This window comes from Urocitellus parryii, chromosome 3 (genome assembly GCF_045843805.1).
Source record: "Urocitellus parryii isolate mUroPar1 chromosome 3, mUroPar1.hap1, whole genome shotgun sequence".
Lineage (NCBI taxonomy): Eukaryota > Metazoa > Chordata > Mammalia > Rodentia > Sciuridae > Urocitellus > Urocitellus parryii.
In genome coordinates, this window is record NC_135533.1 from 59,517,977 (window position 1) to 59,531,495 (window position 13,519).

At 37.9% G+C, this 13,519-nt stretch overlaps 1 protein-coding gene across 2 annotated transcripts in view; it reads right to left on the reverse strand.

Moving 5' to 3' along the window:
- The window catches only part of Magi2 (membrane associated guanylate kinase, WW and PDZ domain containing 2), a 1,291,542-nt gene that overhangs the window by 103,072 nt on the left and 1,174,951 nt on the right, over positions 1-13,519 (reverse strand). For both annotated transcript variants that reach the window (XM_026384953.2, XM_026384952.2), the window contains 3 exons: positions 13,053-13,227; positions 8,062-8,281; positions 6,593-6,736 (listed from right to left, as the gene is read on the reverse strand). In XM_026384953.2, the coding sequence (XP_026240738.1) occupies positions 6,593-6,736; positions 8,062-8,281; positions 13,053-13,227 (539 nt within the window). The remainder of the gene's footprint in view (positions 1-6,592; positions 6,737-8,061; positions 8,282-13,052; positions 13,228-13,519) is intronic.

Genomic DNA, 13,519 nt, shown 5'->3' on the forward strand with positions numbered 1-13,519 from the left:
ATCTTTGTGTTACATAGTTAAATATGTGCCCTCCTAGGTATATAGTCTTGTCTAGAGTAAGTCTTGTGAAAAGTGGGGCAGAAAGATACATATGGATTGTATGAATTACAAGCAAATTGGAAACAATATCAATATCTATTGACAGGAAAAACCTCAAATATCCAAATAATGGAAAATACATAACTATTATAGTTGTAGCATATTAATCCAATGGAATAACTTATAGCATTGAAAATAAATGAATTTAAGCTTCATGTAGCAACTTAGATGAATCTCGTGAACATAATGTATAAGAAGTAAATCACAGAGAAGATGAACAGTGTGATTTATTTATATAAAGTTCATAAAGTGTGAAAAACTATGTAGTTAGTTGAGAGAGACACACATATGTGGAAATACTAGAAGTGATGGGAAGTGCTGCTTTGTTTAGGATAGTGGTTCCTTCCAGGGTTAGAGAGTAGGAGCTGAATCCTAGGTGCATGGGTTATGGTTCATGGGTACCGGAATCTTTGTTAGTACTTGTTCCTATTACATGTGTTAGAAATATTCTTGTAAATGGTTTCATGTTAAAAAAAAACAAAACATAAAATAAAACGGGTTTTATGATTCTTATTTTGTAGTCCCAAATTAGATCTAGCTGGACCACAGAAGGAAAGGTGGCAATTTTTTAAAACAAGCTGATATCAGGGAATTTTACTTTTTATTAACAAAACAAAACAAAACATGGGTAAATATTATCTTTTTCACAGATTCTTCAGTCTAACAGATGTTTTAAGTCACCCTGAATCCCACTATGGGCAGGCTTTTATGTCACAGGAGTTTCAGAAAGAAGGTAAATCTTCTTGTGATGAGATTATATAATGCTAAGGAGGCATATGCAAAAGTTATAGAGCTGTAAGATGATGAGCTTGTAAATGATATTTTTTTAATTTTAGAAAATACATTTTTATGATGGAGGTAGGGACTATATTATACTTTTATGGAAACAGAAAAAATATTTAACTTATTTTTTTTCAATGTTGTGTGTCAAAACCAGAACCCTTCACATGCTAGGCATGCCCCTTACCATTGAGCTCCAACTCCAGACATATTTTATCTTTTGAAGAACAAACCTGCTCTCCTTTCAGGTTCTCTTTTGACATTTCTCCCAGATTTTATTTAAGCACTTAGAACTATCCCTTCCCCCCAAAAATGTCTCACATTTGAGATGGAAATTTTTTTCTAAATTCTTACATTCCCTGCTTCACTGAGCTTTACCAGTAAGTTATTTTGTATGTTCATTTTTCTTTGCCTGTGTTTTCCATTTAGTCTCAGTTTTAATTAGATTGTATTTTTAAGAACTCTGTACCAGAGATTTATTCAACAGCTATGAAAATTTTTGTCCCTTTCAATTTCAATAGACTATTTAGCAAAACAGTTTTCTTCCTTCAAACTGATCCAGTAATATTTTCTAATAATTAATTTTACTTTCCCTTAAAAATAAAATTCGGAAACTGAATGTCACTTCTCTTTCTTTTATGAGATTAGCCTTCCTGGGTGATTGAAGAAAAGCAATCAGACACGACAACTATATGTTTCTGTTTCCCATTCTTCTTTTCTGTGTTTAGGTTGTGTTTTGCTTGTCTGTTCAATTTGTAAGTGTGTATGTGTGTGTGAGTGTGTGTGTGTGTGAATGTGGTGCTGGTGGTTGTGGTAGGCAAGCCCTCTACCCCAGCTACATCTCTCAACTTTTAACACATCAGTATTAATTAGTGTTGAAAAGCCATTTAGCAATTAAACTCAAAACATGCTACTTTCCATTTGTGTTTTGACAAAGTAACTATTTTCTCTAACTGTAACGTTTTTTTCTTGTTCCTCTAATTCTAGTCTATGGTTTATCTTATTATCTGTCCCTTGCTCTCCTCCCACAAACTAATGCCTCATTTTTTATCTTAATGAAAAAAATCAATAATATCTCTTGATATATTTCTCAAAGTCTTACAGCAACCCTATGAATAGACTTTATTCTTCCGATTTTATAGGAAACTAAGGCTCAACAAAGTGAAATGATATTTGTAATCTGAAAAAAGCAAATGTATCTAGTTTGCTCTTTTAGAGATTGAGGGTAGAGCTGAGGGTTTGGAAGGGTTCAAAATATTTTTAGTAAATCTTTGGATTTATTTATTTTGTTGTTCTTATGTTTCTGATATAGGGGGTCCTAGGGTCTTAAATAAGCATCTAACCAATCTTCTGAAAAAGAGCTTTTCATATTCTCCTCCTATTTGGAATTTTGCTTGTAAATCTGACTCTCAGAAGGAGCCATTATCTGTGGTCCCTACTACTTAGTCATGGGATTTGCTGTTTATACATTCTCATATTTTGAGAGAACCATTAGACCTTGTTCCTTAGGTTACTTGCCTGTTCTAACATTTTCCATCAAGAGGAAAGATGGTATTTATTTGATTTGCAAAAAAGTTTAGCAAACATAAAATGCTTTTGAAGGAGAAAAAATAAACACAACTATGTCCTGTGGGAATATTTATTAATCATTTTGAAAGGCAAGCAGCCTAATTTGCTGAAGATCACTGCTAGAATAATTTTCATGGCTTCAGGTCCCTAGAAATACCAAAATGAGATAATTCAGCTAGGATTTGCTTTGGGGGTATGTCTACCTGACTCTCACTTGATCCATGAAAGAGCCTCTGGGTGGAAGGACCATTGATATTTTTTCTTGAGTGACAACTGAATGCTAAGGACATGCTTTAAAAATTTTTTTGTACCAAAGGAGAAGGGTATCCTCACTTCCACATTAGCTATCTCCTCTGGCACCCACTGTACCTGGGTTTCACTGTATTCTTAGTAGTGTGCTGGGGCATCATTTTCCTACAACCAGACTAACACATAAGACCAGGAAAAGTCTCAGGTTCAGAGGATAAAATCTGGTGTATTAGCAAAGTGTTCAAAAGTAGTATTATTTGTATCCCTAACCAAAGGGAATATTAATCCATTTATTGTTACACAAAATAATTTTTCAGAATCACCCATCTCTTTGGTAGTAGTTTTGATTTGCACAATTTTACTGTGCCAGATTTAATATTGGAGATTTAATTAATTAATATTAATATTTGAGGTGTAATTAATTAGAGATTTAATATTAGACCATTCCCTTAATTTTCCCTTCTGTTCCTGATCATAAAAAGAAGAAAAAAATACAGCATCCTTCAAACATATTTGATAATGAAGTATGTGTGTGTTTAGCTTTTACACAGAAGAAATAATGCATTGAGACGAAAGACAAAGGAATCACATTAACAAGGAGAAACATGGATCTTTCAGAAGCTGGGAAGAACTTTGTGCTAATTTTTCTTTTTGAGATATTTTTAAATGATACTCCATGAATTTCTAGTTCACTGAGTTTTCTCAGGAGTTTGGAAATTTACAAACCAAGCCATAATAACCATACAGTTAACAGCTGCTTTACAAAGCATCATTTGCACAGGTATTTCAGATCTATATGTATCTGGACACTAGTAGTATCAAGGTAGAACTTTATAATAAGGGGAGAAATGGGTCCCAGATTAATTTTATTGTGAATTTTTAAAATTGGTAACATATATATTATTTAGTTTATGCATTAGTTTAAATAAACCATTAAATCATTTAGTATTGATCAATCCTTATTCTTGCTGAAATACTTATATGATTCTGTCAATTATTCTTAGTTTTTGAAAAGCACTAATGGAATAGAAAAGATTAGCTTTAAATGATCAAATATGATTATAAGCATAAACATAAGATCTGAATTAATTATATGTTGTGATCAAGAACAATCTTTGCAAATCCAAAATACTGTCTAATTCTGAGAGTAGGTAATATGAGCATGGTTGAATTAGTATTATGAAGTAGCCTCTTACCCTCACATGGAGTCCATTGACTTAGACAAGTTCTGCACTGGGGTCGTAAAAATCCATAAGTAAGAAAACCCCAAACACTTGAATATCAAGTAGGCTTCATAAATAGCAGAGATAAGTCTCCCATCCTTCCCTGCCAAGTTCCCAATCTTAGCTTAAAGACTAGAGATAAAAACCAACCAGTGAAATCTGATTAATAAAATACCCGTGACTCCTGATTAATAAAATACCTGTATGTGTGTGTGTGTGTGTGTGTGTGTGTGTGTAGTAGCTTTATGTATATAAAATTATAATATAAAGTGGCCCAAGGTAAACTCATATTATCTAAAACTGGCCATAATAATTCCTTTTTGATAGCTTATACACTTGAAGAATAGATTGCTTTATAAGAAAGACACAAAACAATGATGAAATATTGGCTATTTTAATAATCTTTGACCAGAAGTGAAAATCTATTTTCTGAAACCCAGGTGGAGGACTCATTTTTATCACATGCCAGAGGAAATAGCATCTCTCATAAAATTGAGCACCTGCTTACAGAATTCTAAATCTGAGTGAGTTTACTTGGACCTAAGGTCCTCAGGTATAGCCCATTGGAACAGGATGGAAACCTTAGACAAGGGCCTAGGGAGGACAAACAAAGCCGAAGCCATACGTATCCTGCCTGTCACATCTGTGTTATGACAGCTCCCTCTAGCTGAGTGGTCCTCCAACTTCAGTTTGTACCAAATTTACCTGGAAGGCTTCTTAAAACATAGCCTGGTAAAATTGGTGAGAGTTTCCGATTTAGCAGGTCTTGGTGGAGCTAGAGAATTTGCATTTCCAAGTTCCCAGGGAATGCTTATGCCTGGGACCACACTAAGAACCACTGCTCTCGCTTAAATTCTATAGGAAAGAGTAATCTTTTCTATGTAAGGACACTTTCCTATCTAGGCTTCTTTGCCTTGGGAATACTGTATGTATGTATTGTATACATCCAGCTGCAGACCATTTAGACCTCTTGTTAAAAGAGTGGCCACTGTTTAGAACCCACAGAGGCCATCTCTGAGGTCCACTAAGGATGGGGGTCCTTATCTGACCTCACAGGCCTCTGGTCTTCTCACTCCTGGTCTTTGTGCTATGCTGACTTCACCAGTACTGCAAAGATTAATTTTGTTTTATTTAATCACTTGTGAGCTGGATTTGCAGCTTGTTAGGAAAGTGCCCTTCTGATTTAGAGGGAAGCTGTGAAGTCAAACCACGTGGAGGCCTATCATGAAACCACATCCAGGCAGGGTAAGAGGAGGCCCCTGCTGGATCAGGGCAAAAGCTGCAGTCTGGAATCAGCATTGCAATCAAATTCCAACTCTGACACCCCACATCCCCAGTTGTCAAAGAATTGTAGGGAGAAGGAGTGAAACAGACATGATTTGCATTCTTTCTGCTTTTGTACTGTAGGTGAATCCTTGACCTGGAAGACTCAGTGGCAGAAATAACAAGTTCAATCATTCAGGAACAATTGGCTGGTAAGGCTTAGCACAGGAATCTGAGATTCTAGAACCCAAAAGTCACAGCTTTTCTGCATTAACTTAAAGTGCAAGGAGGGGCTGGGCATGTTGGCGCAAGCCTGTAATCCCAGTGGCTCAGGAGGTCAAAGCAGGAGGATTACAAATTCAAAGCCAACCTCAGCAAAATCAAGGTGCTAAGCAACTCAGTGAGACCCGCCTCTAAATAAAATACCAAATAGCAAAATAGGGCTAGGAATGTGGCTGAGTTGTCGAGTGACCCTGCGTTAAATCCCCAGTACCCCTTCTCCCCCACAAAAAAAGTGCAAGGAGGGAGGGCAAGAGCGAATTCTAGATTTTATTTGCAATGATAACTAACCTTTATTATGTGCATAACCAGTTTCCATGGAGAGAGAGATTGTTTAATGTTCTACATTGTCAAGCTTTGTCCCTTCAGATGAAGAATCAATTACTCCATCAATTTAATGCCTAAAAGCAATCATTACATTAAAAAATCGACCTTCAGTTTACACTCGGATTGAAAAGTTTCTGACGGCTACTATTTTTAAGAACAACCCCAAACCCCCCTTTTTTTCCTACTTCTTCTGTCTGCCCATGGCAAAACAAAAGACAGTTGGCACAAAAGAAATATTTCCAAAGAAACACAGGACCATATGATTAATAAACAGGGAGATAGAGCATAAAATGAAAAATAAAATTTAAAGGATTCGATCTCAGTGAAAAAGGAATCATCAAACCATAGAAAAAAATTATGGAGCCATGTCCCCGTTTCAAGCTATTTCTTACAGTTCTTTACTCTGTCCATTTTCTTCAGTTTTCTCTTTATAAAAATAACATTATTTTGATGCTTATCAATTAGAAGGTTATAAGTAGAAAAATGAGAATTACAAATCTTCGTGCTTAAACAAACCTTTAAAAAAGTGAGTTATGAAATGGAAAGAGGGTGAAATCTGCATGGAGTCTGCTTTTGGATAGCAGGCTTCAGCACTCATCTTTTAAAAAAATATGTATATATTTTAGTTGTTGATATATCTTTATTTTATTTATAAAATAAATATCTGTGGTGCTGAGAAATGAACCCAGTGCCTCACACATGCTAGGCAAGTGTGCTACTGCTGAGCCCCAGCCCCAGCTCAGTGAAACAATGAGGTTTTCATTCAGAACCAAGAAATTCTTTAAAAAAGAGACTGTTCTTACCCTCATCCTTCCATTCCTTATTGCTGGCCCATCTTCTGCCAATCTCAACACGTACAAATCCATTTTGTATTCCCTTCCCCCTCGAATGCTGAATCCAAATCCTTTGGCTCCTTTCTCCATGTCCACAGTGAAATAATCAAAATCCTTTGGGATTGGGCAGAAAAATGAAATAAATAATTTTTAGTATTCAAGAAGCTTCTGTGGTTAGCTTCTCGTTCTCCTTCCCTCTCAGAATTAATGACATGATGTGAGAAGAAGTAATCTGACTTCACAAACTATGAAAATGCAGGACACAATTCCAAAGGTTTGAGCAGATTAGAACTGTTTAAAAAAGAACCACCAGGTATAGTCAACCTACTTGAAAAACATGTAATTATTGCATATAGGCCTGCCTAACACCATCTCTTCTGAGTTTTCTCATTCACTTCTGTGAGAACCATTAATAAGTATATCAATTGTGTGTGTGCAAATTAGTTTGCAGAATAGAAAAGTGAAATTTAATGGGTTCTGACTGCATTTCTCAGTTGTACAGACTACTGAATATCAAGTTGAAGTGTACAAAATCAATTTCTCTTTTCCATAAAATGCAATATGTCCAAGATTTCCTGATCTTCACTGTTCTTAAACTCTTTTAACTTTAATTCATAATAAAATACAATGCAATGTGACAGAGTTGAAATTGTACTTAATTTGTACCTTGCTATCTAGTTACCAGGAAGTGGATATTTTAGATACTAAGTTCTGGTCTAGATTTCTTTAAAAAAATGTTGAATCCTCACTTTGACCTGTAAGGAAGATGCTCCCTTTAGGAAACTGAAGCTCAGTGAGGTTAAGAAAATCTCCATGAGATATCCTCAACAAATAGTTGCAACTGCACCCTTGGCTGTACAGACAGGTGTTCAGAGACTGTGCCGGAGAGAATGAACCTAGGTCTGGTTTTATATCTGCACAGAGCTTGGCCCTTTATCACAAAGTGGGAAATAGGGGGCCATGTAAAGAACTGTGCACCTAAAATACCTCCACTGCTGGCAAATGTGAAACTGTCTGCATTAGCAGCACTCTGAGGGCCCAGATAAGAGCCCATTTTTGGCAGTGCTGGGAATGGAACCCAGTACTTTGCACACCCTCAGCAAGCATTCTGCCTCTGAGCAACACCCCCAGACCTGAGAGCATTTAAAAAACATTGACAAGGCAATGTACTGGGAGTTACGTCAGCAGGGATTAGTTCATCCCATTACTACCCACCCACTATTGATTGATGGATGGATGGATTGTCCTAATTTATTTTGAAATAGATTTATTGATCCAATGCATTTTTAGAGTGCAGGTGTTAACCCTGTTGTCATAATTAGGAATAGAACTCTGACTCTCTATCCCAGAGGGTGCTCTTTTCTCTGTCTCCCCTCTGTTTTATTCCTTGCACTTTAGTAAGTCTTGTCTGGGTTGCCATGATCTCTGGGCTATGGTACCTGGGGCTGCCTGTAGTCTGACAGAGGGTACTGCCTGGTGTCGGGGGAGTGCTGCCTGTAGTCCAGCAGGGGAGGCTGCCTGTAGTCCAAGGGTGGGGGTTGCTGGTAGTCCCCTCCTGGGGGTTGCCTGTAGTCCAGCGGGGGCTGCCTGTAGTCTGTGAATGGAGGCTGTCGGATGTCTGGTTTCACATCTTGCCTTGCCTTTACTTCGGACCTGTAACTAAATAAATGGAAAGGGGATTTGCTTTGGCATCTCAGCATTTTAAGGAGACTAGAACGATCACATGACTTCCAGGCATGTCCAAGCCACACTAGCTTGTGGGAGCCACTCCTCATGGTGGTGGTCTTATACATTTAGGATTATGAGATTAAGTACATGATAAATATTGTTGAAAAATCTGTGACAAGTGTCATATTATATACTTTTCATTTGGGTTTTGAAGAAATCTAGGTACCAATGATGATTTAACCAAAACTTTGTGGGAAGGGACTCATGTTGATCTAGCCCTTATACTCTGGCTATTTAAAAACTGTACAATCACAGCAAATCCAGGGAGTTAGACACTTGACTATTTATCCAACATGTCAGTCTAAACAATAACAAACCAACTCTCTCAACTCCGCATCCCCACTTCTTGGCAGACAATTCATCACTTCATGAAAGCATGATTGAAATGATCTCTAATACTTTACAAATATACAATGAAAGACTATTTTCAACCTGCTTAGTTGGGTGTTTTTGAATATTTTAGAGGTTACAGGAGTGACAGTAAGGTATAATCATCAACTAGAAAGTCACTGGATCATTGGTAAAATTAAAAATGCATTATGCAGAGGTTTAAAAACTAAACTACAGCTATCAGGATTGGTCATAAGAAGGAAGGGAAGGCAAAAATATTTATGTCCCACATTCATCTCTTGCTTGTTTCTAGATATCAGCTACTAATAAGCACAGAGGCCAGAGCTAGCAGTTTGGTAGTTTTACAAATCCAAATTGCTATAAGTTGAGGGGTTCCTGGTTCACAATGGGACAAACATAGCCAATACCTACCATTATGAGATCATTGAAAAGGTAAACTGAAAAATAATCACCTTGGTATAGGGGTCTTTTACTTCTGTAGTTCAGGATCTATTGCCATAGCAACAGTATATAATGAGCTACCCAGGGATGTAGGTAGATTAAAAAATAATACATTCTATATAATGGAAATTTCATCTAAGATTAACATGAAAATTATAAGGAATTGAGAAAACACTCAGCACCAATGAAAAGCTCAAAGGCATCAGGAAAAACAGGTTCAAAATCAGTAGATTTTTTAAAAACCTTTAAGACTAGATAATTTCTTTCCTGGCTTATAGTCTCACTGATGCTGATTAGTATTAAGTATTTTTTAAAAATCCTTCACCTGAACAATTGCCACTATTAAAATCTAATAGTTGGTGAGGACACACTAAAAGTGCAAGACAATAGATGTGTTTATTTGGGGTTCTTAGAAGGGGGTTAGTGATATAGTTATTTTAATCCACTTTGAATAGATTCCATTCGTTACTTAACCCTGCATAGGGGAGAACTGTTCCTTTTGTGAGTTGCATAATTTAGGCTCTGCTTTATTCCTCAATAGTCCACTCACCTACTGAGAGTGTACATGCTGAGAACAGAATAATTTAAAATATGCTTTGAATAAGATGCTTAACTATGCAAATGAATGCATTAAACAAAAGGAATTAGACTGGGTGACATTTGTTGGTGTGTGTCAGTTCTTTTCTAGAAATAACTTGCTTGGTGGTTTTGATGTAGTGCTATTTTAAGTTATAGCATAGTCACTTTATTTTCATGATCTGTGTGATATTAGTATGAAATATCCATTATGTGTTCTGTTTTCAACCAGATGTGTCAGGAGGTATAGCAAAAGAGGGTGAAATGTAAGGATCTCCCCAAAGAGAGATGACTAGAAATAGGAACAATTGAAACTTGCAACAGCTGTCATCCAGGCCACCAAGCACTCAAACTTTATTCTGAATCAGTGTCATGTTGTCAGGATTGTAAGTTGAACTTCACAACACTTTAATAAGAACACTTCAGCAAGAAAAATAAGCCTAATTTTTTATGAGTGTTGCTAATTTTAAGTGGATGATACATTGGCTAGGGCAAAAATTATGTTGCTTTGAATAAGTGGACACAATTCATTTTATGGAAAAATCAGAATCATTAAAAATAGGCTCTTTAAAGTCCCCTTCCTTATGAAAGAAGGCCATCACATAATTCTTGGTAGCTATTAATTCCATTATTAACGTGATGTTAGAGATATAAACCTAGATAGCTAATGGTAAATTCTAGCACACTTTTATGGTATCAATAAGTTCCAGAACCAAGAAATGATGCCCAGACAAAATTCTACATCTTGTGAGTCCTTCAAGAATTGACCTGAACCTTGAGCATCCTAGGGTTCAAGGTTGGTAAAAGGTGTCGATTTCCAATGCTCTTCCAAATCCCAGTCAAATATCAGTTGCTCTTGTTGAGAAATGTAAGCTCTAGAGTAGGTTTGTAACATATTCTATAAGGGTTCTTTTTGTTTTCAACAAATGTTACTCCTTGAATAGTATTTCACCTATGTTCATTTTACAATTATTTGTGTTTTCTAGCACATACCAAAAAGATGTTAAGGGATGGAGAAATTGGTAGAAGTGTGCAGGGTGTCATGGGAAGTTAATCTAAAAGTAAATAAGACAGGACAAAATATCACTTTAACTCACAAAACAGAAATTTGCAAGCAGATTGTCATTTTAGTTTATCCCATTCTAACGTGGGAATTGGCTCAATCTGACATGTAGGTGGGCATTTCTTGTGCAAATGCACTTGGCATATCAGGAGTCTTGGAGACATTTCTAGCCTAATTTAGAAAAAAGGAAAAAGTTTTTCCTCTGATACCATGACCATCTTTAAATGCATTTATGAAAATGTTTCTGACATCTGTGAGATTATTGAATCTCCTTATTCATGTGCAAATGAGCCACAACCAACAATCAAAGAGCCACGTCTGAAAACCTGTAAAGACCCTAGAATTGAAGTGAGCACCTTCCAGGCTGTTAACATTACTCAAGTGAAATAGGTGAGAACTCTGGGAAAATATACTGGTGATTTAAAAAATTTGGATCAGACTAATGTGTTAATTCAAGAATGAGGAAATATTTTTTTTTTCTGTAACCAAACTTTTTTAAAGACCATTCCTTCTATGATAGGAGCTACAGTGTCCCAGTTGTAAGCTAGTTGCAGCTGGGGTCACACAGAGGCCTTACTCATGGCTGTCCTCCATACAGACTACAGCATACCCGCACACTTGTCCTTCACACCGAGAACCTCTCCCAGAGGGACTATGAGTGATTGCAAATGAGGAGGGGCTAACTTGCTCCTTAACATTAGGGAGAGAAGAGATGATTCCTCATCCAAGGATGAGATTCCCCACCCCAGGCTAGAAGTAAGACTCATGGCCAGGAGACTACAACTCTGAAAAGAAGATGGAACATGGCTGCGAGATTAATCCACAGTGACAAAGACCAGAAGAAGAGTCTGAAGCTGACTGAGGGACTGTGTGGGCCTTAAGTCCTTCCTCCTGAGTCTAAATGGATCGGGGGAAAGCCAGTGCAATCTGTTGAAACAGCACATGGTGGGAGTCAGCTCATGGGGGGCTTCTTCCTGAGGCACCCAGGACTTACTCTTCTTATGGCTTGTTAGATTCTTACCTCTGCATCATCTGCTTTATGGGGATTTTCTCCTCCCCAGCACATATTAAAAACATAAACAGCTGAGGACAACCAGATGCTCAGTTTTCCATGAAAACACATGGGAAAATCGGAGGAGAATGGAGCTTTCTAGAAATACCGCCTGCGGCACAGGGAAAAATCTTTTGTTTTACAACAGTATACATGATGAACCCTAAGAGCTCTGGCAATCATCCACAGTCTCACTTCACCTTCACCAACAGGGGAGGCAGGACATGGGAAACAGATATTCAGCAGCCACTGGGCCCATGGATAAGGCCAGCGAGGGGTTTGTACTCAGAGATGTTTCCATAAGTCCTTCTGTTTTTCTCTTGTTGAATGGGGGAGATTGCATTGGGAACAGGTCTTCCTTTTTTTCTTTTTAATGGCTCAATGCAGCCCAGGCCCTCTGTTACATGCAAGTAATGATAAGAAGACAATGTTATTTTTATATGGCATCCCTTTTTCCAGATTCAAAGTGCCTTATTCACATTAGTTCACAATGCTCTGTGTGCGGAATGGAAGACCCTAAGGTTATTACTCATTCCAAACAGGAAAGTATGAACACTTATTAATGCCTACCAATCCCTCAACATTTCCTCCCTCCGTGCCACCACCATGCTCTAAGCCAGCAGCTTCGTGGCCCAATGACTTCTACAGACCCGTTGTCATTGCTTAACCCTCATTGCCTGACCAGCCTCCAGCAGGTTCTCTATAGGGCACACTGAGAGATTGTGAAAAGTAAATCCCATGTCACTCATCAGTTTCAACCCTCCAGTGACCTCCCACTAAAGACAACAATCAAAACTCGTATTACAAGACCCTTTATGGTTGGGCCCTGCTACCCTTACTGGCTCCACCTCAAACCATGCCACCATGACCTTGGCCTTATTTCTGTCCTCTGCTTACATGCTTCCTCCTCTGCCAGAGGATCTTTGCATGTTCTTCACTTTGGAACCTCCTTATTGTACTCTTTGGCTAGTTAACCCCTCCTCAGTTGCTAGAATTGCTCATCCAGTAAAGTTTCTCTCATTGTGAAGGACATTTAGTTATATTTACTAATACAACCATGTATCCAACACATACACAATCTCAAAATCACACACATGAAAAAACATGGCAACTTCTACTAGGTGAAAATCTCTCTCCCTGCCTGTGTTCTGCTTTGTTCCCAAGCATTCCCTCTCCCACTCCCTTAGTCCCAGAATCAGAAAAGTCAGAGCAAACGTTACCTATTTTCATGTCCTTGCAGCTGAAGTGGCTGAGGAGGAGCTGGTTGGGCGACAGGGCTGTTGGGGGTGGCTGGGCTTGGTTGGGCCAGAGGACTCTGCTGGGCCAAGGGGCTGTGCTGCTGGGCCATGGGGCTCTGCTTCTCGGAGCTGGGTGCCGAGGCTGGGCTGTTGAGCTCTGTGATAGGAAACCAAAGGGGCAGATGTGGTCAGGTTGGCATTTTTGATCAGGGGCAAGACATGGCCAGAGGTGGTGACTCTCCTCCTCAGATGACTCAAGGCTTCGGTCATTTCTGTTTTTGTTAGGCTTTGTTACTCCTGGAATAAGTAGTCTTTCATTAATTAAAATGGTTACCGAAGTAATGAACAGTCTCCTGACATTTTGTAAGAAGAAAAGATTCTTTCTTTTCAAAAACAAAAATAAAACCCCATCAAAACCATGAAAGAATTATTCAAAGAAGTAAGCTCTA